Consider the following 24,972-nt stretch of genomic DNA (forward strand, 5'->3'; position numbering starts at 1 on the left):
AAACATTTTATACCCATATTCACCTCTGAAGCCCCATACTATTTTTTATCTTGATATTGTTAGGTACACACAGGAAACAAAAAAACTAAGAAAATAACATATATGTATCAGGCAAAACAAAATGCATTGGACCACTATTTGTTTATTAGAGAATAGAAAGGTAGGATTCATTTCAGCCTGACTTATTGTCATTTCAGGCTGGCTGACTTATTGTCTGAATAACTACCTTGGCTCTTTGTTTCTCTTTGCACGTTTAGACCTGTGCATTGACAAAATAGGACAAGGAACTGAAGCTATTTCTTCAGTGCCTGAACCTAACTTTTGTAATCATGATGTAAATCCATGCAACAAGAATTTTGTTTGTCTTAACTTATTTCTGTGCCTAATACAGATAGATGGTTCTTATTTGCTTGAACATACAAAGCATAAACCTTGAGAGTACCCTGTTTTCATCTATGTATTGTTTTTCTCCTAATGATAGGTCCAAGAAAGGTTAACCTACATTGGAGACTTTGAAAATCATCTTGCATAGAGAAATCAGAACTCCTTTATCCTTAAATTTTTTTTTGGAATTTTTAGTACTGTGTATGTAATAAAACATTTAAAGTGGTAATAACAGGTTATCTTTGAAAATATGTGTGTGTGTGTGTTTCATTGATATAGAATGTCAGCTACACTTTCAGTTTTCATGCCAAGCGGAATGAGTGCAAGTGCTGCTCCCAGGTCTGGTGGGAGAGACAAAATGGAGTCATAGAATTCGAAATACAACATGACCTTAACTTGCTAGATGCAGTTCATCTAAATCTCTTCCCAGATCCTCTTTGTTGCTGCCAATGAAAACTAATACTCTCCATTGACTATACACCATCATCACATGTCTGTATTTGAAAATACTATTGATATTTGACTATATAAACTGGAATAAATATTGAATCCAACGAGAGTGGGCACAGTAATACATAGGGTATCAGAATGTCCAAATAAGTCATTTATACTCCTGCCTCGGGTAAAAACACCAAAAGTTTCATTTCAGTTTAAACCTTCTATAAAGGTAGTTCTCTTGCCCGATGTACTCACAGTTTCTAGGAAGACTATAAAACACAGGAGCATAAGCCATCGGCTGATGTGCAAAGCAAACCCTAGACATAGCTGGTAGAGGTTTTCCTAGGCACTGTCACATTCCTTTGGTTGTCTTTCTGTGGCACACGATATGGTGGGGCTGGATATCTGCGCCACTGTTTCTTTCTGTTGCAGCAGCAATATCCACAGAGCAGCCCCCCTCCAATGAAGAGGACAGCAGTGGTCGCCCAGCCAAGGAAGAGTGCACCTCCAAGCTCTCGTTTCTGACCTGCGTGGATAGTTGGATCGTAGAAATCCCTGATGATGATATTGGCGGTCCAGGACACTGGAATCAGAACGAAGATCCCAGTAAGAATGAAGAGGACTCCGGAGGTTCCCAGTAAGTATGCTTTGACCCTCTCACTGGAGCCGGTACACTGGATCTGTTTCATGCCGCAGATGCCGATAATGAGAGCAACCAAGGAAAGAGCTATAGCCACACACATGAGTGCACGCGCTGCTTCCAGGACTGGTGGGAGAGCCAGAATGGAGTTATAGAATTTGCACTGCAGTGTGACTCTAGCTTGCTGGATGCAGTTCATCCAAAGCCCTTCCCAGATCCTCTCAAAGATAATAATGTTGCTGCCAATGAAAGCTGATACTCTCCATTGAGGCAAAAGTGTTGTGCCCACGGTGCCAACCATGCCGAAGAACCCAAGAACCAGTCCAGCAATCTGAAGGGGATAGAAAGCCATTGTTTCTTCTTTGCAGACTGGTCCAGCCTAGAAGGATATAAGATGCTCAGGATGCTGAAGATGAAAGACTCTTCTAGTCTAAAGGAGTGTGTGGTCTTCCCCACTCCTGCTTCCCATGATGTGTTAGTCCTAGGCAGCAGCGGTGACTGGGAGTCGGCTTAACCTGAAGTACTTGTAATTCATGTGTGCTGTTCCCCCACACACACCTTCATTTTTGTTTGGTTTATTCACTAAGCATATATAATTCTTTCCCAGCCAATAAGAACATAGCCAGAGGTGTGTCGAGAAATACTGCCCTCAACTTTAGCATTTCTCATGTTATTATTGTCTTAGCAACACTGTAATTAAGCACCAAAGCTTCCATTGTGCATTGCTAATTACAGAGCTAAAAACATTCAAGTAAAAAGCAGTCTTGTATGAAAGTCTAAATACATGTGGTTAAATCAGAACTGGAAGATACCAAAACCCTGTCAATTTTTTAGAGAGAAAATATAGATCATTTCGGACTTTGGCCGCTAGCTTCTTCTTGTGCAAAGCCTCTTTTCCAAATATTGATCAATAACTATGACTTCTGGAGAGAGAGAAAGGTTTCATTATATGACATCAGGATTTCTCCTAAGACTCGGGATGCTTCGAATCACCCTCAGCCTGAAATTCAAATCTCACAGTTACTCTTTCGATCCTGGAAGGAGGGACAGAGAGGATTAGTGCTATAATTGTTTGAACATACCAGCAATTATTCTATTAGCTGCTAAGTGGCGCCTCTCCCCCTGCCGAAACATGGTTAGCCTGGAAACTTTCATTAGATGTTTCTTCAATGACAGCTTGAAATACATCATATTTATAGAAGCTGAAAGTTGACATTCCTTTTTTTTCTGGAAAAATATAAAGTTGCCCTTTGATTTGCAATATCACTCAACATTCTCATTGACAACTTTGCAGAGCCAGAAGCTATCCTTGCAGTTTACAAGCTGCATTTACTAGTCACAGACTGTGAGGTCCGCGGGGTTTCGGGGTGAGGCTAGCTGTAGGACATCTGCCCAGGGGAAAGCTTTGTGCTCATTTCCTACATCTCTTCCCTACATTTAATATGATTCAAGAGAAGGATGGAGAGATTTGTTTGTGAAACATGTTCATATAAATCTGATGTTTAACATTCCCACCTTTCCACTTATTTTAGGTTGTTTTCAAGCAAAATTCAATTGAGATTGTTTTGAAAGTCAATGTGACTTCAGCATTCCGGACTACGTTTTCCCTGGTCATTATGGTAAGGATCACAGACCTTTCTAATTCGTTATGCATCCCAAGAGAATCATTTCAATCAAATGTGAACATGTCAGCCAGTCTTTCCCTGAGAGATATTGTAGTGTACTAATGATCTTCTATTCCAGTCAAATACAGACCAAAGAACTGATGAATGAGCCAGCACTATCAAACTTGTAAAATCTATGGGTGTTTAGGATGGGTGGTCTGTGAACCCCAACCCTACAGTGTGTGAATCATTGAGGAAGCAGATAATCCAGGTAGTTGACAGCTTCCTGTTGGCAGTCAGGAAGAAGGGCTTTGGGACCCTTTGTTCTGGGTTCTGACACACAGGTTTAACCATTCCCACCCTGCCAGGATTAGCCAACAGAATTCTGATTTTGCAACCTCCAGCTCTTCTTCCTCGTTCCACTTGCTTTTCCTCGTTCCAAAACATTTCAGCTTTTTCTTCACCTTGTTGTGGAAGTGTCCAGATTGCTGTTCTTTTCCAGCTGTTTCATTTTCCTGCAGTGAGACTCTTTGGCCCGTCTTAGTAGTAAGTACAAGTGAGAGTGTGTTGACTTAGAGCACAGGGTTATGTCTTGCAAATAATACTAATCTGAGAATCACAAATAGTGTAAGAGCCTTTAGATTTTGTTTGTAAAAGTCAAACCAAGCTGTCACATTGCCTTTGCTTCTACTTTGCTCAGGAGAAGAAATTTCTTTCCTCTCAGAATGGCTAAGACCCTCATCATCCGCCACCTGCTTTGGAGATCTTGTTCCCTCATCCATTCTCTCTTTCCATTGGTTCTACCCCTTTATTGTTCTCTGAGTTGTCCTTTAGAAAATAACCATATCCAAAGATCTGTAACTTTTTTCGTTTAAAAACATTTATATGGTTTTACCATAGAATTGCTATCCTTTCTCTTGTTTTTTTTTTTCCTCCCTCCAACTCGGCCCATGTCCCCATTCATGACTAAATTGATAGTTTCTTTTCCTTTGATGACTTTCTTTTCCTTGATTTTATTGAGCTATACATTTTTCTCTGCTCCCATCCCTTCCTCTCCCCTGCCCCATTCAACCCTCTCCCATAGTTCCCATGCTCCCAATTTACTCAGGAGATCTTGTCTTTTTCTACTTTCCATGTAGATTAGATCCACATATCTTAGAGTGCTCAATAGTGTCTCTTAGGGTCCTCATTGTTGTCTAGGTTCTCTGAGATTGTGAACTGTAGGCTGGTTTTCTTTGTGTTATGTCTAAAAGCCAGTTTTGAGTGAATACATGTGATATTTGTTTTTCTGGGTCTGGGTTACCTCACTCAATATGATGTTTCATAGATCTATACATTTGCCTGCAAATTTCAAGATATTTTTTTTTCCTGTGTGGTAATCCATTGTGTAAATATACCACATTTTCCTTATCCATTCTTCATTGGAGGGGTATTTAGGTTATTGCCAGGTTCTGGTTATGACAAACAGTGCTGCTATCAACATAGTTGAGCACATGACTTTGTGGTACAATTGAGCATCCTTTGTGTATATACCCATAAGTGGTATTGCTGGCTCTTTGAGGCAGGTTGCTTCCTAATTTTCTGAGAAATTGCCATACTGACATCCAAAAGGGCTGTTGTATCAGTTTGCACTCCCACTAGCAATGCAGAAGTTTTACATTACCCCTCATCCTCCCTGGCATAAGTTGTCGTGTTCTTGATCTTGGCCATTCTTACAGGTGTAAGATGGAATCTCAGAGTTGTTTTGATTTGCATTTCTCTGATGGATAAGGATGTTCAACTTTTACTTAAGTGTCTTTCAGCCATTTTAGATTCCTCTGTTAAGAGTTCTCTGTTTAGGTCTATACTCCAATTTTTTATTGGATTATTTGTTCTTTTGATGACCAATTTCTTGAGTTTTTTATTTATTTTGGAGACCAGACCTCTGTCTGATGTGGGGTTAGTGAATATATTTTCCCATTCTGTGGGCTGCCATTTTATCTTGTTGACTTTGTCTTTTGCTTTACAGAAGCTTTTCAGTTTTAGTAGGTCCTATTTATTACTTGTTTCTCAGTGTCTGTGCTACTGGGGTTACATTTAGGAAGTGTTCTCCTGTACCAATGCGTTCAAGTGTACTTCCCACTTCCTCTTCTACGGGTTTCAGTGTGGTTGGCTTTATGTTGAGGTCTTTGATCCATTTGGAATTAAGTTTTGTGCATCATGATAGATATGCATCTATTTTCATTCTTCTACATGTTGATATACAGTTATGCTGGCACCATTTGTTAAATAAGTTTTCTTTTTTCCATTTCATATATTTTGCTTCTTTGTCAAAAATCAGGTGTTTGTATGTGTGTGGATTAATATCTGGGAGTTGGATTTGGTTCCATTGTTCCTCCTATCTGTTTTTATGTCAATACCAGACTATTTTCAGTACGGTAGCTCTGTAACAGAGTTTGAAGTCAGGGATTTTGATGCTTCCAGAATTTTCTTTGTTGTATATGATTGTTTTGGCTATCCTGGGTTTTTTGCTTTTTTCATATGAAGATGAGTACTGTTCTTTCAAGGCCTGGGAAAAATTATGCTGGGATTTTGATGGGTATTGCATTTAATCCGTATATTGCTTTTGGTAAGACTGCCATTTTTACTGTTTATTCTACCTACCCAAGAGCATGGGAGATCTTTCCATTTTTGGTGTCTTCTTCAATTTCTTTCTTCAAAGATTTAAAAGTCTTGTCATACAGCTCTTCCACTTTTTTGGTTAGAGTTACTCCGAGATATTTTATGCTATTTATGGCTACTGTGAAGCGTGATATTTCTCTGATTTCTTTCTCGGCCCATTTATCCTTTGACAATTTTTATTGCACACACGTATATGTTTTTACAAATATATAAATGTAACCTGCTGTGACCTTTTAGTTGTTTGTTTCTATTTGATTTCAAGCCTGAACTTTGTATTGAAAAACTAGCAACGAGGATACGGAGATGAAGGGGGCTCATCTCTGTTCATAGGTTTTGCACCTGAGTAGGGCCATTAATTGTTTCTTTCCTTTGACAGGATGCAAAGTGTTTTCTGGTTCCATGGAAGTTAAACCAAGGGAAGGAGGCTTTCATGGTAGATTCAACTCCAATCACCCAAGTCACCAAAGGGTGCAGTGATTTCAACAATAGGGACTTCCCTTCAACCTTTGAGGAGCAACCAAGGACTAAATTAATACATATTTTGTTTTCTACACATTGGAGACTGACTAACATCACTGATTGCCCCGTGTACTGGAAATGTGACAATCCATGCATCCTAGGCACTGTAGTCAATGAATTCTTCTATAGCTATGCTTTCTGTAAAGGTGACCATTATTCATCATCGTTTTAAGAAAGAGTAAAGAACAAATGTTTAGAGCTAATTGTAGTCTTTTGCTATTTTATTTGGAGTGGGCTTTTGAATCTCCTTTAGCTTCTGTTCTATAAAATAACATAATCACAATACCACTGACTTCATGGGGGATACTTTAAAGATTAAATTAATGTAATGTGTGTAAAATATCTGGCCTCTAGCAAACACACAGAAAATGTTTGTTTTTGATATTCACTTTATTTGCTCTTGTTACATTACAGGCTTACTGCTTCTTTATCTTTAGCTCATTATGGACTATTCTTTTGAAAGGCTTGCATAATCATGTCGGCATTCTTTCAGGGTTTTTTATACACCTTAATACATCTGTCATTCATATAATCTTTGTTGGTATTATCATGTGTGGCTAGAGTTTCTACTATTTTCAGATGGATTGTAATTTCAGAAGCCTTTTTATTATCATCTTTCCTTCTCACTCTTGACTGTAAGGGAACATATGGGAGGGGCTGAGAAGGTTGTAGCAAACACTCTCTATCGTCAGCCTCCTTCAGATGTTGCCTGCAGACAAACATACACCCAAGTCACTCTTCATTCACGCAGGAAGCCCATATCCAGTGACTAATCTATCATGGAATGTGAAGGACCAGCCTGTCAGCCCTAGCCAGAGACTTAGAGTGGGTATTCCAGCTTCAGAGTTCCCTGTGGAGTCAGATGAAGTCCTGATGCCGTGCATACCACACTCGACTTCTCTTCTGTTCAAGTCTCTTCCTTCCTGTCTTTGCTCAGGCATTGATCTACAGGAAACACAATACATTAATCACTGCTATGTAGCCAGCATCCAAAGCAACCCAGTCCAGTTTATTAATTCTGATTCTTATTCCAACATTTCTCAGGCCTAATTTAGCCCTTCAACATTCCGTTCTGCATCATTTCAATATGGTTTACCTAAGTATTTTTGCCCATGGTCTAACATTTTTTATCCATATTCCACCCTCCCCCCAAAAAACCAAACTCCATGCAAAACTGAAACTGGAATACGTTTCTACCTTACTTCAAAATTTCCATTGGTTCTTGACAGCTCCACGGGATAAATTCAAATTCCTTGACATGACAATAATCTTTGAATATGGTCCTGCACAAATAATACTCGGTTTATGATCATACATTACCCAACCACATGTTCTTATAGATTTTACATTTTAGTGGGCACATTATTATTGAACAAGTAACTGTACTAATGAATATCATTGATGTATATGTATAATGTATATTATATTACGTTATATTCAATAAAATATGTGTTTTATTATATTATACTGGATATTATTCATCATGTAAAAATAATGAATGAATAGAATGGGTCTCACCTTTCAATAAATAGAAATAATTCAGATAGGAGATAGACAGATAATTAGACAAATAGAGATAAAGGCAGGAGAACAGTATAGGGGAAGTATTGAGGCCAATAGCAGATTTGACCAAAAGCAAAAAGAAGACCCTGACCAAGGGCAAGTGAGAATCGAGGCTGGAAATACAGGCAGGAAGTAGGCATGTAAGGCATTTTGACAACATTAATTACCTAGTGTTAGTGAAATCCAGTTAATGATTCTAAGCATGCAAATGACAAGTTTAAGCCCACGTTAAAATAACAAAACAAAATCACCAGTGGCCAAAACAATATAGATACTTTGACAGATGGACACACATCAAAATGAGTGTGAAGAAACCACGTAGGCTACTTGAATAATCCAGATGAGAGATAATTAAGTCTGTGTTAAGTAACAGCAGGTGAAGGAGGATGGATCTATCTTATGTGTAAGAGATTCAACTGCTCAAGACAAAAGAGATTTAAGGTGGAGAAAGGTGTCAAAGATGACTCTGTATCACCAGCCTGGGTCTATTCACCAAGGGTGCACCTATTTAGAGGTGAGCCACAGAAGTACAAATACCATTTTAGTAAAAAAAAAAAATAATCAAGAGTTCAATTTTCATATTTAAAATCTGAGTTGTCTGTCAGCCATCCTGGAATGGGATGTAGGGAATTAGCAGTTTTAGATCTCCTAGGGGCAGTCTAGACTACATTCTTATAGATCTCCCAGGAGCAGTCTAGACTATATTCTTATGGATCTCACAGGGGCAGTCTAGACTATATTCTTATGGATCTCACAGGGGCAGTCTAGACTATATTCTTATGAAAGACAGCATCATTTTAAAGCTGTTTATGGTTAGATTGTGCCCTGTCTGGCAAACCTGATGATAGAGATGTTGGTTTACTCTGTAGTCTTGCAACTGTAAGATTCGTACCGAGTTCGTAAATAATTTAATTTATTTTGAAGGTGTTTTGATTTTTCTCTGTGTAGATGTGTCAGTTTTTCTCCCAGTGCCTGCTTTATGTGAATAGGACTAACACTATAAGAGTCTGTGAAAAAATTAGGTTCCTAAAACATTTTATTTCCTGTTTTAATTATGCTTGCTTATCAGTTACAAATAGACGTTCCCATGAAACCACTTAGGGATACTCCATAGTCTAGCCCAAGAAAACAAAAAGTAAAATGGCATAAAATTTGCACACAAAATATGTATCAAATTTTTTGTTTTATGCGGCCTTCAGCTTTATGAGGTCCGTTTCTGGCTTTCTGAGAAATTACCATGCTGGTTTCTATAGTTACTACTATACCAGTTTATGCTTCCACCAGCTAGGGGTTCCTATATCCCATCTTCCTTGAAAGCCAGTATTTGTTGTCACTTGACTTCTCGATGGCAGCCATATGAGTTTGGTGAGATGGACGCTAAACGTAGTTTCAGTTTATACTTTATCAATTGTTTTTCAGGGGGTTGGGGTAGGATTAAGACAGGGTCTCTCTGTATGGCCTTGATTGTCCTGGAACTTACCATGCAGATCCGACTGACCTCAAACTCACAGAAATCTACCTTCCTCGGACTCCCCAATGCTTGGTGGTGGCTACCATGCCTGGCATACTTACCCTTTTTTTTATGTTACTAACCACTTAAAAAAATTATTAGCCATTTATACTTCTTTCAAGAAGTCTCTGTACAGAACAACCTGTTTTAAATCATTTTCTTAATATTTTATTGTTTAAGATCTTGGCATAGATGTATGTTTTGTGGACATCCCCTGTCAGGAGTAAAACTGGAATGAAATTTCTCTCACTCTTAGCTGTCACATGACTTGACTGAGCATTTCTTTCGCTGTTCCGAATCTTCAGCTTTATGACATTCTATTTGTTAATAGCCTTGTTTCCTGAGTCATCAGAGTCACATTTAGAATGTCTTTATGTATACTGCTCTCTTGTACAACACTCCATACCTTTTCTTCTAGTTTCAGTTTTTTCATAGACATTCTTGATCGGTGTGGAGTAGACTGAGAAATAAGGATCTGGTTTCATTGTTTTAGATTCAGACATCCAGTTAACCCAGTACTTCTTGTTGAAGGTGCTCTCTTTTGTCCAGTGTGTGTGTTTGGCATCTTCCTGAACATGTCAGGTAGCTGTAAGATGTAATTGTGTTGACTTATGCCTGAGCTTTATGTTCTATCCACTGATACACAAGCCATATGCGGTTTTTATTTCTATGAATCTATTACTTACGTTGGTATGGTAATATCTCCAGTATTTTTTTTTAACCAAGGATTGCTTTGGTCATACTTAAGTCTTCTGTGTCTGCATATACATTTTTTGAAATGTTTGAAATCTGTGATGAACAACATGGAGATGTTAATTGGGGTTGCACAGAATGTGCACATTTGTTTCTGTCAGATGAACATTTTCACGGTTGTTATCATTTCAATCCATGAACATGGGGGATCTTTCCATCCTCCAGTGTCTTCATCGACTTCTTTCCTAGAGTTTTACTTTTTCTTGTAAAGTTTTTCCACCTTCATAATTAAGTTTACTGAAAGAACCCAATTCTCCCATGCCTGAGCACGTATTCAAAAAAACTCTATATTTTACTACAAAATCACTTGCTCATCCATGTTCATTAACAGTCTGTACAATACATAGGAAATTGAATTTGCCTAGATTTCCATTAACTATTGTACGGATAATAAAATTATACCCATACACAACAAAAATGTATTCATGTGTAAAGAAAAATGAAATTATGAAATTTGCAGTGAAATCGAAGCTGCTAGAAAATATAAGTTGAGTGAAGTAACCCAAGCCCAGAAAGATAAATGCTATATGCTTTCTCCTATATGTGAATCTTAGATTTGAATTTTAGATTTGTGTGTTCAACTTGGAATTTGTGAAGAAGCCAAGAAAGCAGAAATTGTTGGAGTGCAGCATGTCATAAGGAAATGGAAAGAGCCAAACATAGGTGACATGAGAGTAGAGAGGTGGAATACAGGAAGTAGAAAGATTTCAGCAGGGATGGAGTCTGGGAACTGGGAGGTAAGGGAACACAGAAGGAGGGTCTTTGAAAAGAATCAATGGTCTTTGAAAATGGAAATCTACTACTTTGTAAAGTTATTAAAATATATAAATTTAAAATGAGTCACAGGGGAGATATACTGCACGGCTAGGATATCTATTTATGCTGCTACTAAAATCCATTGGTTATGAAACAAAAACCACAGTGGCAGCTGTAGGACACTTCCTTAGGAGTTGTCAGTCAGGAAGGCCCCAGTTGGCAAACATCATTGCCTCTAAGACTTTTCACTGCTAAACAAAACAAAAATCAAACCAGCAAACAACAAGTGTGCTTTTCATAATGAGTCTCATAAGCTTCTTCCTGCTAGCAGCAGAAAGACAGCCCTTGCACTGTGGAATAGAGTTTGCAACATCCACGCTGTGAATTCCCAGGCACTGTGTGTCTGGGTCTTCCTTGTTTATAGGAGTCAGCCTTTTTAGGCACATGTGCTCAAGTCTTCAGATTTTACTCAGTGCCTCCTATCATTGACTTCACTTTAGAATTCATTTTGAAAAATCATTCATATTAATTTCTCCCCCCCTACTCTATTAAACCAAAATCTGGATGTACACTATATCACCATAAATATTATTTAAAATTAAAATATCATATAATTTTTCCCCTTCTGTTCATGGCTATGCCTTCTCATGTCTGCTTTAGTTTTGTTGTTATACATATTTTGGTAGCTCAGCCATATCTCTGCAATAAGAACACACAGAAAAGACTAGAGTGCTTCTTTTGCATTGTATTTAAAATTATGCATATGGATTTACTGTACATATGACTTTATATAGCATATGAATTAAAGCAAAATAGTTTATTGTGGAACCAGGCAATACTTTACTGTAAGAATCTTAGTTGATTTTAGTGTGCAGCTTAGGTTGAGAGCCACTGACTGCTATGAATAGCTGGATTGTATATTCTTAAGGCAATTTTTCATTAATAAATATTATTCTCCCAATAGTGCTTTCAAGTCTTGAGAGTGAACATGTGATTATATTCCACGACAAACACCTGAAGTCTAAGTATTCTACATTTCTGCCTAAACTATATCTTACGTGAGTAGGTGGTAAAGCTTTGAAATAAAGATGATAGCGCTATTGCTCTTATCTCACTGTAATTAGGTAGCGACGTTTCTACAAAGCAGGAGGAGGGCACAGCACTTGTCAATTATAATTAAAACGGCCTGCCGAGGCTTCAGTATGAAATTTCTCAACTGGGAATTATGTTCAGGCATCTTTGAAAAGCAAGTGTTTAAATAAATATTTACGGTGCAATATTGCTTCAATTATGTTCAGAAATAAAACATGATATAAACATTTACATTTATGGTTCTTCCAAAATTATAAAATGAATATTATTAACAAGTGAAGCACAAACAAAACTGTGCAATGATTAAGATCTAAGCCATCAGTTGAGGTTGTTAAACAGTCTTCAAATATTTAATACAAAACTCTGGGTGTGCTTTTTCCTGAAAGAAGTGTGTACTTCGTAATTTGTCCTCCATTTGTCCTTCTTATTTATTACACTTCAGGCATTGTGAACAACTTCCACAGAGAGCAACAACTGGTCGCTCTCACCTTTACTCATTAGCAGAGAGATTCTTCTCAAACCCACCCATGTTCTGAGGACCTGAAATTGCTGTGGTGATATTTTGTTTGTTCTGTAACAAATGAAGCTTTCCTGAAGATCAGAGTACAGAGCAAGCCATACTAGTTAACCTCAGGTTTGAGGATTCTGGAGAGGTATGAAGTCTCTCTAATGGCTGACTTCTTTACTTCTCTGATTTTTTCAGAATTTACCCCAATATGTGACCACAGGTTTTTATTATTAAGACCAATTAAAGTTCACACAACAGCTAACACTCTGCATTAAGTAAAATAGTGGCAAACTGAAACAACATCAAACATACTGTTTTACTTTATGTGTCTATGGCCTTCCTTATATGAAAGGATCTGTATGAAGGTGTTGCAGTGAGGTCGCTTGTTGGTTCCTAGCTACTCAGCCCCAAAATAATTACACAGAAACCATATTATTTTCAATATTGTTTGGCCAATAGCTTAAGCGTATTTCTGGCTGACTCATATTGTAAACTAAGCCATTTCTATTAATCTGATTAATTTTTATTTTACTTTATGTGCATTGGTGTTTTCCCTGCATTTATGTCTGTGTGAAGGTGTCAGATCCTCCAGAATTGGAGTTACAGACAGTTGTGAGCTGCCATGCAGATACTAAGCCATCTCTCCAGTACCAGCTGATGTTTTTTCACAAGTTAAAGAAACTCAAAACTAAATTTAACATATGTAAATGTTTATAGTTTACTGTCAAATGAAAATGGGAATAATTAAAACAATTCAATCAAGATAGCTCTTTCATTGCTCTTCTTCTCCATTCCTTCCCCAACTCAGCTATCACAATCACTCATGTTCTCATACTTCATCCCCTCTCTTACACCCCTCCCTCTTAGCTTACCCGGGAAATCTTAACTATTTTCACTTCCTGGCCCACTCCATATTTGTCCCTCTTAGGGTCCTCCTTTATACCTATCTTCTCTGGGGTAATGGATTGTGCCCTGGTTATTTTTTTGCTTTACATCTAATATCTATTTTTGAGTGAGTGCATACTGTATTTGTCTTTCTGGATGTGATCACTTTATTCAGGATGGTTCTTTCTAGTTCCATTCATTTGTCTGCAAATTTTATGATGCCATTTTCTTTTTCTGCTGAGTAATACTCCATTGTGCAAATGTATCACATTTTCTTTATCCATTCTTTGGTTGAGGGTCATCTAGGTTGTCTCTAGGTTCTGATTGATAGAAATATGCTGCTACGAAGATAAATGAGCAAATGTCCTTGTGGTCTGATTATGTATGCTTTGGGTATATGCTCAAGAGTGGTATTGCTGAGTTTTGAGGTAGACTGATTCCCAATTTTCTGAGAAACCACCATACTGATTTCCAATGAAGCTGTATAAATTTCCACTCCCACTAGTAATGAAGGAGTGTTTCTCTTACTCCACATCTTATCCAACACAAAAAGTCATAAGTTTTTTTGATCTTAGTCATTCTGACTGATGTAAGATGATATCTCAGTGGTGTGGAATGTCCTTCTGTCTGTGTGTTGCTTTTCTTGGTTAATGAATAAAGAAACTGCCTTGGACTGTTGATAGGGCAAAACATAGGTAGGCAGGGAAGATAGAACTGAGTGCTGAGAGAAGGAAAGAGTCAGGGAGATGCCATGGAGGTAGACGTGCTGAAACTTTACTGGTAGGCCATGACCTTGTGGTGATACACAGATTAATATCCCCTCCTACTACATCTCAGAGTCATTTTGATTTACATTTCTCTAATGGCTCAGGATGTTGAGAAATTTCTTATGTATCTTTCAGACATTTGAGATTCTTTTATTGAATTCCCTCTTTAACCCTGTACCCATTTTTTTTAGTTCAATTATTTTGTATTTAGATGTCTAGTTTCTTGAGTTCTTTATATATTTTGGAGATCAGCCCTCTTTCAGATGTGGAGTTGGTGAAGCTCTTTTCTCATTCTGTAGGCTGCTGTCTTCATTTACTGACAGTGTCCTGTGTCTTACAGAAGCTTTTTAGTTTTAAGAGGTCCAATTTATTAATTGTTGTTCTCAGTGCCCATGCTACTAGTTTTATATTCAGGAAATAGTCTCCTGTGTCAATGTATTCAAAGATACTCCTCACTTTCTCTTCTATCAACTTTGATATAACTGGGTTACATCAAATGTTGAAGTCTTTGATCTACTTGGGCTTGAGTTTTATGCATTAGGATAGATGTGGATTTATTTGCATTCTTCTCTATGTTGACATCCAGTTATGACAGCACTATTTGTTGAAGATTATTTTTTCCATTGTTTATTTGTGGCACCTTTGTCAAAAATCAGGTGTTTATAGGTATGTGGATTTATGTCAGGGTCTGATGTGGGATTTTCCTCAGTATGCTGTGAAAATGTTTTATTGCCATTGGTTAATAAAGAAGCTGCTTTTAGCCAATGGCTTAACAGAGTAAAGACAGGAAAAAAATCTGAACAGAGATACATAGAAAGAGTAGGTGGAGTCAGAGATATATCATGTAGCTGCCAAAGAAGATAAGTGTCAGACTAGAAATTTACCAGTAAGCCACAACCTTGTGAAATGAGTTAATTTAAGAAGTAAGAGTTAGTTAATAAGAAGCCTGAGCTAATAGGCCAAGCAGTTTTATAATTAATATATTTTCTGTGTGATTATTCGGGTCTGAGCAGTTGGAAAATGAGCTAGCAGTGCCTACAAGGGACTTTTTCCCCATTGTATATTTTTTGCTTCTTTATCAAAATCAGGTATTTATAGGTGTGTGAATTTATGCCAGAACCTTGAAACAACTTAGATGTCCCTCAATCAAAGAATGAATAAAGAAAATATGATACATTTACATAATGGGATATTATTCTATGGTAAAAAAAAATGACATCTAAAATTTGAAGGCAAATAAATGGAACTAGAAAAAAACTATCCTTAGTGAGGTAACCCATACACACAAAGACAAATACAGTATGTACTCACTCATAAGTAGATGTAAAGCAAAAGATAACTAGGCTACAGTCCCCAACTCCAGAGAAACTAGGTAAAAAGGAGGACTCTAAGAGGGACACACATGGAGGGCCCCAGGAATGAAAAATAGTTAAGATCTCCTGAGAAAACTGGGAGGAGGTAGAATAGAGGGGACAGGGATGGGAACATGAGGGATTGAGATGACTGAGTTGAGGGAGAGATGGAGAAGAACAATGAGAGATATCTATATGGGGAACAATTATGGGGTTAGGGATAAACCTGGTACTAGAGAAATTCCCAGGAATCTAAAAGGATTACCACAGCTAAGACTTTTAGCAATAGTGGAGAGGGTGCCTAAACTAACCTTCCCCTATAATCAGGTTTGTGACTACCCTAATTGTCATTGTAGAACCTTCTAACCTGATGGAAGTTAATGCAGTGATTCACAGCCAAGCACTGGAGTGAGTTACTGGAATTCAGTTGAAGAGAGGAAGGAAGTATCATACAAGCAAGGTGGGTCAAAATCATGATGGGGAAAACCACAGAGACAGCTAGTAGGAACTCACGAACTCTGGACTGACATTTGGGGAATCTACATAGGCCTGTACTAGGCCCTCTTAATGTGGGTGACAATTATGCGAATTGATATTAAGTGTTTGGGAGGGGGCTTGGCTGTCAGTGGAACCAGGACTTATCCCAGGTACATGAACTCTTTTATCTATTTATTTATTTATTTATTTATTTATTATGGAGCACATTCACTACGGTGGGATACCTTGTTCAGCCTTGATTCAGGACGGAAGAACTCGGTTCTGCCTCAGCTTGGTATGCCAGACTTCATTGACTCCCCAGTGAAGTCCTTGCCTCCTCTGAGGAGTGGATTGGGTGGGATGAGAGGAGGTGAGGGGATAGGAGAAGGGAGGGAAGGGGAACTGGGGTTGTATTTAAAATGAAAAAAAATTAAAAAACAAACAATAAATTAAATGACAACCAAACAAGCACATAAATAATGCAATCAGTAAGCATATTGAACCTCTTTTTATGTTATATCAAGAAGCCTACCTGAAGGAAATCAAAGGCATATCAAGCAGGTTAAATGTTCAGCATTTTCATTTTAGGCAATGCCCCTTGTCTGTGTGATCTTTTATCAATCCTAAACCAGGCTATTAAATCATTTACAACTAGGCAAGAATGATTGTTACCAGAAAAATTCAAAATACCAGAAATTCTCATTAAGCAGATTATCTTTACCAAATACTTTGACTCCTAGGTTTGTTCCTCAAAATATCCAAAAGACCTATTTCCTGATATAACCAGCTTGGTTTAAGCATGGTGATTCATGCCTGTAATCCCACACTTGGGAGGTAGAGGGAAGGGATTCAGAATTTCCAAATTCTCCTCAGCTACACAGCAAGACCAAAGTCAGCCTACTACACTGTCTTAAGCAAAATAACACTGATGCATTACTGAGATTTGAGGAATATTCCTATTACACTGGTATTTAGTGGGTATGCTTTTCCTCTTCCATGGTTCCTTCTAACTTTGCCTCCGCCCTGTCTTCTTGGTGTTCTATTGCCTGTGGCACTTTCTCATATTTCCCTTCGTGTTAATGACCAGACCAGTTGAGGAGAACTCCTGATGGTTTGTAGATGCATTTATGCTCCCATGACACTTTCCCATGATTAAGCCAAGGACTGACAATCACAGAATTGAGGATATAAGATGAGCAAGGCAAAGTATCATTTTCATCATTCCATATGCAGAAAATAAACTATTAGCATTCATAAATGCTGAAGGTGTTTGTCCAGCTGCAGGGGTATTTGTAAGATTTCCCTGCTGGAGAATGACTTCTTTTTGTTTTATTTATTATACTGTGTAAAAAGGAAATCACACACAGAACACATTTCAAGAGACTAGTTCTTCTACAAGCTATTTAAAGTTATTACACATTAGATATTTGTTTATATTTATTAATTTAATGGATTATTTGTATAAGAGCAGAGTCAGTGGATTTATTTTATTCTTTGAGATATATTCTAAAACTTTTGTTTTGTATTGAAATTGTTCAAGTTGTCTTCAATGCCCCTTTAACATAGCACTTTCTTACTTTCTGGGATGATAAAATGTTCTATCTTCATTTTTTATAAATTCTGTCTCAGTCCTAAAATTGGCAATATCTGCAAGCATCCCTTGCTACTGTGGTCATAATTTTTTAATTTTCTCAGTTCATGTAATAAAGAAATATGTATGTCTACTAAAGTGAGTGTACATACACATGTGTATAAAACACTCTGCCTTCAAACACTTGAAATTACCTTTTAATTGCACAAGTTAAGTGAAGATAGATACTGTTTATCTCATTTTATTGTTTTGCTAGTAAGATGTTAAAAATGCAGATATTAGTACAAAATGATTATTGAGTAAAAAATACATGTTTAGTAACATTATTTACTAGAAACACAGTCCTACTTATGAAAGACCCTCAGAGAGAACCTTCCCTCAGGAGGAGACCCCTGAACCCAGGAACAGTCTGAGACCACTGACTGCAATGGCAAGAGGTTATTTATTGGATGCACAGGTACCTGCAGGCGTCAGAGTCTCTTTGGAAGACTTGCAAGCCCTCAGGCTGGGCAGGGGGTCTTTTATATGGAAACTGGCGGGTGGAGCAGGCATTCAGAAGTAGAAGCATGGTTACAGGAATCCCATTGGTCAGTTTGGATGGGGCAGTGGGTTCACTTGGGGACAAGCTCCTCGGGGACATGAAGATATGATAATAGCTGACTTGGCTCTATCTAGGGCACATGTAGTTTTTCCCAGAACTGTCTGTTCCCCTCCTAGGCCTGGTGTCTGACCACAGATATCCTGTTTTGGCTGCCTAGGAGTATGGACTTTACCTTGAACTTATACTTGTTTGTGTGGAAGCCTTGCAAAATGACATTACAGCAGCTAAGCTGGGGTCTTTCACTTAGTCAAAATTTTATGAGAACAGCTTCACACTTGAACATCAATCTGTGCCTTGAATTATTTAAGGATCAAAAGTAAAATATATAAAAAGCCTGATATAATGCTTCATATAGATATGCCACAAAATATCTTTAATCCATTTCTGTTAATTTGTTTCTAAATCTAAATAACATGACTACAAGCTTGACTATTATAGATGACTCTCTATTAACCTATATTTCTTAATTATACATTACATTTTTTAACATATAGATACTTTATTTATTTATTTATTTACTTATTAAAGATTTCTGCCTCTTCCCCGCCACTGCCTCCCATTTCCCTCCCCCTCCCCTGGTCAAGTCCCCCTCCCTCATTAGCTCGAAGAGCAATCAGGGTTCCCTGACCTGTGGGAAGTCCAAGGACCTCCATCCAGGTCTAGTAAGGTGAGCATCCAAACTGCCTAGGCTCCCCCAAAGCCAGTACGTGCAGTAGGATCAAAAACCCATTGCCATTGTTCTTGAGTTCTCAGTAGTCCTCATTGTCCACTATGTTCAGCAAGTCCAGTTTTATCCCATGCTTTTTCAGACCCAGGCCAGCTGGCCTTAGTGGGTTCCCGATAGAACATCCCCATTGTCTCAGTGTGTGGGTGCACCCCTCGCGGTCCTGAGTTCCTTGCTCATTCTCTCTCTTCTTCTGCTCCTGATTTGGACCTTGAGATTTATGTCCGGTGCTCCAATGTGGGTCTCTGTCTCTGTCTCCTTTCATCGCCTGATGAAGGTTAATATTCAGAAGGATGACTATATGTTTGTCTTTGGATTCACCTTCTTATTTAGCTTCTCTAGGATAGCGAATTATAGGCTCAATGTCCTTTATTTATGGCTAGAAACCAAATATGAGTGAGTACATCCCATGTTCCTCTTTTTGGGTCTGGCTTACCTCACTCAGGATAGTGTTTTCTATTTCCATCCATTTGTATGCAAAATTCAAGAAGTCCTTGTTTTTTACTGCTGAGTAATACTCTAATGTGTATATATTCCATACTTTCTTCATCCATTCTTCCATTGAAGGGCATCTAGGTTATTTCCAGGTTCTGGCTATTAAACAATGCTGCTATGCTGAACAGAGAATTCTCAACAGAAAAAGTTCAAACGGCCAAAAGACACTTAAGGTCATGCTCAACTTCCTTAGCAATCAGGGAAATGCAAATCAAGACAACTTTAAGATACCATCTTACACCTATCAGAATGGCTAAAATAAAAAACACCAATGATAGCCTTTGCTGGAGAGGTTGTAGAGAAAGAGGTACACTCACCCATTGCTGGTGGGAATGCAAACTTGTGCAACCACTCTGGAAAGCAGTGTGGCGGTTTCTCAGGAAATTCGGGATCAACCTACTCCTGGACCCAGCAATATCACTCTTGGGAATATACCCAAGAGAGGCCCTATCATACAACAAAAGTATACAGTCTTCAAATATTTAATACAAAACTCTGGGTGTGCTTTTTCCTGAAAGAAGTGTGTACTTCGTAATTTGTCCTCCATTTGTCCTTCTTATTTATTACACTTCAGGCATTGTGAACAACTACCACAGAGAGCAACAACTGGTCGCTCTCACCTTTACTCTCATTAGCAGAGAGATTCTTCTCAAACCCACCCATGTTCATGGGAAATCATCAATTTCAGTTGGGCATCAGAGTTTAGAGAGTATGATCTATATAGAAGGAGTTATTCCTCCCTGTGATGCAGGCACCAGATGAAGAGGTCAGAGAGCAGCATTATCCAATGGCACTTAAAAATAGCCTGCACTCCCCTAGAGGTCATAGGAGTGGGTGGAGTCAATCAAGGAGTGACTGGTTCACAGTTGTTCCTCTATGTGGAAATCAAGAGATGAAGTGGGGTGTGCTGTCCTTGTGGTCTGTGACGTCTGTGAGCTAATTAAATCCTAAGGAAATTAATTGAGTTCTCATAGTTAGCAGAAGTAAGTGTGGTTAAGAAGACTATGGAAGTTACAAACAAGTAATGATTTTAAAAATTCATATCTGCTTCCCTCTTTATATCTCTTGTTATGTTTATATGTGGTTTAAGTTGTTGATCAGTTCATTTCATTCTTAAGCATTTTACTACCATTTTGAATTGGTCCTTGTATTTACTGTAATTTTAAAATATAGAATAAAATATTACTGATTTCAATTTGCCAGTAGCTATGAGTGTAAGTTATATGCTTAGCTCCAATATTGTTTAGATTTTTAAAATGAGGTGGCTAAGACAGTTGTTTGGTATCTGAACTAAGCTCACAGTTCAAATTCTGTTCTCTTCACCAGACTGTATAGTTATAGAACTCAGAATTCAAGAGATTTCAAGATTTTTTTATTTCCTGTACATAATATACTACAGTATTAAACAGAGGTCTTTATTTGGGAGGACATGTCCTTTAGAGAGCTTTCAACAGTCTCTGCAGACATTTTTCATATTACCATGGTGAAGTTCTACTTGAAGCCATTGTCTATCGCTTATAGATCTGTAGAACTCCCTACACAACAGAACACAGTTCCCATGTCTCTGAATTTAGTACTTAAATATGCTGCATGAGGGCACATTCTAATAATAATTTTGCATGCAAACTTTGCATTATCTGCTTTCAGAAAGTATTCAAGAAGTCTCACGTGACTGGCATTATTTGCATTGCCTTCCTAAGAAGAGAATACTGAGCATGGCTCCTAAGGTGTAGTGCCATAAAGTTAAGATGTGAACCAAGACTCACCCTCAGCATGGTCTCAGAGATGCATCTTATAATACCGTGTGCTACTTCAAGTTTGCTTCATCTAATGAAATTTAGGTGAAGACCCTCTTCAGTCTCAAAAAAACTGTAATTTTAGAATGAATAAAAATGAATAACAATGTGCAATTATCATTAATTTAATGTGATAATGATGGAAATTTTTCTATTTCCTGGACCAATTAATTATCTAATTAATTTGAAAGATATTGTTTCACTTTGAAATATAAATAAAGACTATAAACTATTTCATCTGTGTACTGTGCTTTCTCCCACTCCTATCCCCACCCCGGACACCAAATCTGAGACTCAAACCCAGGCAGGTGTGCTTGCTAGGCAAGTGCTCTACCACTGAGCTAAATCTTCAACCCCAGCATGTGTAGCCCAGGCCAGCTTTGAACTTGTGATCTTTTTGCCTCAACCTCTTTAAGCAAAAGTTATCAGCACGTGCAACCACATTCAGCATCTCCTGTCTCCTAAGCTTCTTGACCATGTTGTAAAAGCTAATCATAAGGCCAGGTAAAGCTGTGCATTTACACAGAAAGCTATGTATATTTTGTACTGTAGTTAAGGAAAAAAGAGACTGACATGCCTTTCACTGGTTTAAAAGAATGCACACAGGAGATGATTCATTGAGACCCCAATGAATGGTTGTCATCACAGGGCAGATAAATGCTATTAAGGAAAGAGATAATTATATCATGCCCTGAGGAACAAAGCCTTCATGCTAATCATCTGAGCTTGCAACATCTCCAAGAGAAAGTGAAGCTGCAGGTGTTCCCACCTTTCACAGTGGTGGGAAGGACTAGAGGGGAAATCAGGAGTGTGTCTTCCCAAAGGCATCATGAACTTAGGAACTGAAAAATTGGTGGAGAGTGTCCATCACAGCAAGTCAGTGAGATAGGCACCAATCTCATCTTGTTTTTAAGACTGAAAAAACAGAGAGTAACTATAGATAAATTTCCCTGTGGCATAGAAAGCACTGAAGAATAAATCTAAATAGGAAATTACAAAACAGATTCTGAATCTCCAGGCTGTTTATACAGCTCAAAAATGAGAGACTAATACCAACAAACATGACTGTACTCATGAGAATGAGAAGCTCAAGGTAGCTCTATAAATGAGTAAGAGTCATGGATCGCCTTGAATTGTGGAAACATCTTGGGAATATTTGGAAAGTGTGTGTGTGTGTGTGTGTGTGTGTGTGTGTGTGTGTGTGTGTGTGTGTTTTGTGCATCTGTGTGTTCATGTGTGTGCCTAGTGTGTGCGTCTATGGAGTGTGTTCACAGAATGAAATTTGGTTTCCACAACTATTAAACAATATATTAGATGATGTCCTTGACATTTAAGAGATAGACACCCACTAGTTCCTGTACTAAGCAGACAGTTCTATGCACAGTTTTATCTTGAAGGTCTTGGCATTTTCTGATAATCTTTTGGATGACTAATAAAAATATGTTTATGATCACGAATATAGAAATATACTCCATGTTTTTACTCAGTCTCAAATGTTTGGTAATGCAGAATGAAGCATTTCAACATAAAGTAAACCTGATATGTAGTCTCTAAGATGTTTGTAACAAATGAAATGAAGGCCTTCTTTGAATATAAAATCTGGAAGATAGATTGCTGATCAATCAAACTTTGAGTCAAAACCATAAAAAAAACTTGACAATATGTGGGAAATCCAAATGAAAACCAAAAGAATCTAAAATATGAAAATAAAACATTGAGAATAGGAAATAGAATGAAAATTCATACAGTAAAACAGAATTTAAGCAAAGTAAAAATCAGTAAGATTAATAGTTACAAAGCAAAGCAAATCCAAAGAAAATGAACTAAGAATTATAAACAGATTGGCTGATAGATAAGAATAAAGCTTATAAAGGATGTACATGAAAGTCTTTTTGGGTACTGTTGAAAGGAAAAACAGAAAATTCTGAGGGTATGAGAGAAGAATAAAGCCCCATCAAATCTAGCCAGGATTGTACTAAACTGGTAACGGTAAATGTTACTGGAAAGTAAAACCAAGACAAGGATGAGGAACTTTAAGACACTTGGAGCCTTAAAACAGAATCCCCCAATTTTCAGGATTTCATAGTATATTAAATTGTATTTATGTCAGTGCATGAGTATACATTTGTGACTGTGTAGTCCTGTGTATGCAAGTGTGTGTGTGTGTGTATACATTGTACTTTTAGGCCTTTTGGATGTCAGGGATGAATGTCTGATGTCTTCTTTAATTGCTCTCCAACTTCTTTGGAGACAAGGTCATTGACTAAACGTAGAACTCACTTATTCTACATTATCTGGATTTAAGGGAGTGTTGGGCATCAGAATTTGAGTCCCCATGTTTGTGTGGCAAGTACTTTACCCACGGTGCCATCTCCCAAGTCCGGGTGTATATTAAATTATAAACAAATAAAATGATATCCTTTGCTAGACGCATTATTATAAGATGCAGAATACCAATGACAATAAATACTTAATATGGTTGGAGGAAGATAAGGAAACCTAAGAAAGGGGTTGACCAATGGAATCACAGCTACTTTTTTTTTAACTCGAAACTTGGAATGGTGTTTCTAAAAATTAGAAGAGACTTGGTATTTCCTTTTCGTCTCTAAAAATGATGCAATGTTGTTAAGTTTGGAAGTGGAAAAATAAACAGGTCATTCCTCTAGAGAAAGAGAAACAGAAAATTATCTAGCATAGTAGCTGTCCATGGCATCTTCACAGTCAGGATCTCCCTGGTTGTGACAGTAAATGTTTCAAAGGCTCCTGTGTTTAAGGTCTGTTCTTCACTTCGTGGTGGTGTTGAGCAGTGATGGGATTCTGGAGCACTAATCTCCTCACTGAATAAATTCCATTATAAAATGATAGCTTACTAGACTATTAGAAGGTCAGACTAATCGGAGAAACTAGATCATTGTGATCATTGAAGCACTGTCTTACGTTCCTCCTCCCTTCCTCACTCTTTTACTCTTTTCTGCCCCCTGCCCCCTCTGATTTTTCTCCGTCTGCTGACTGCCTTGAAATAACCATCCTCACTCTGCCATGCCTCCCTGCAGTGCAATATCCCATCACCCCATGTCACAAAGCACTGGAGCCAACTCACACCACCGACCTCTGAAATTTTGATCTTAAATACTCCTCTCTTCCTTTGTGACACTCACTGAGGTACTTTAACACAGCAACAACAATTGACTGAAACTGTGTCTCTCCTGTGTCTCTTCCCATTGCTTTTTACAGTGGGGGAACTCTAGGTGTTCTGGAGCTTAGCAAAGAAATGCACAGTACCATGCTATGCGTCATCATTTAATTAAGGAATCAGTGAATTCCAGGAGAGCCACTGTTAGGGAAGGTCAAAATGAGCAGACCTAGCAACATCTCAGGATCAAGTGCGGCTCAGTTTTATTGGGATATAAGATGTAACTCAAGGGGGGCTCGGATGGAGAAGCCGGCTTTTCTTGGTTGGTGGAATATGCTAGACCTGACAGGCAGCATCAGCCATCTAATTCCCTTGATCCAAGGGCAAGGGAATTTCATGTCATGACTGAAACTGAATGAAGCAATGTCTTATGGTGAATGTTCAAGCACCCAAGTTAGGGCAAACAGCTTTCAGATTCCATTCACTGGTGTTTCCCCTCCTGTTGCTTAGCCAAATGATACTGACTTATCGCTTTTCAATCTCCATACTTCTTTCAGATCTATCATTCACTTTCACCTGAAAATTTCCCACTCCTGCCTGCCCAGCTAAACTTCCAACTCTGGCTAAATGCCATCATAATTTCCATCTGAGGCATTTGATTCATTAAAGCATTCATGAATTTCCCCCAAGGTCGGGTTATGAACTATTCTCCTTCCGTGCAAA

At 38.0% G+C, this 24,972-nt stretch overlaps 1 protein-coding gene across 1 annotated transcript; it reads right to left on the reverse strand.

The window, feature by feature from the left end:
- Positions 1 to 1,139: 1,139 nt before the first annotated feature.
- Positions 1,140 to 1,814, reverse strand: Cldn17 (claudin 17). The gene has a single exon (XM_075953823.1). The coding sequence runs from the start codon at positions 1,812 to 1,814 to the stop codon at positions 1,140 to 1,142; it is 675 nt and encodes a 224-aa protein (XP_075809938.1).
- Between the last annotated feature and the right edge of the window lie 23,158 nt (positions 1,815 to 24,972).

The sequence above is a fragment of the Microtus pennsylvanicus genome, chromosome 1, assembly GCF_037038515.1.
Source record: "Microtus pennsylvanicus isolate mMicPen1 chromosome 1, mMicPen1.hap1, whole genome shotgun sequence".
NCBI classification, from domain to species: domain Eukaryota; kingdom Metazoa; phylum Chordata; class Mammalia; order Rodentia; family Cricetidae; genus Microtus; species Microtus pennsylvanicus.

What these genes read in the sequence shown, in the direction of transcription:
- Cldn17 (XM_075953823.1), bottom strand. Translation starts at nt 1,814, where the DNA reads ATGGCTTTCTATCCCCTTCAGATTGCTGGACTGGTTCTTGGGTTCTTC.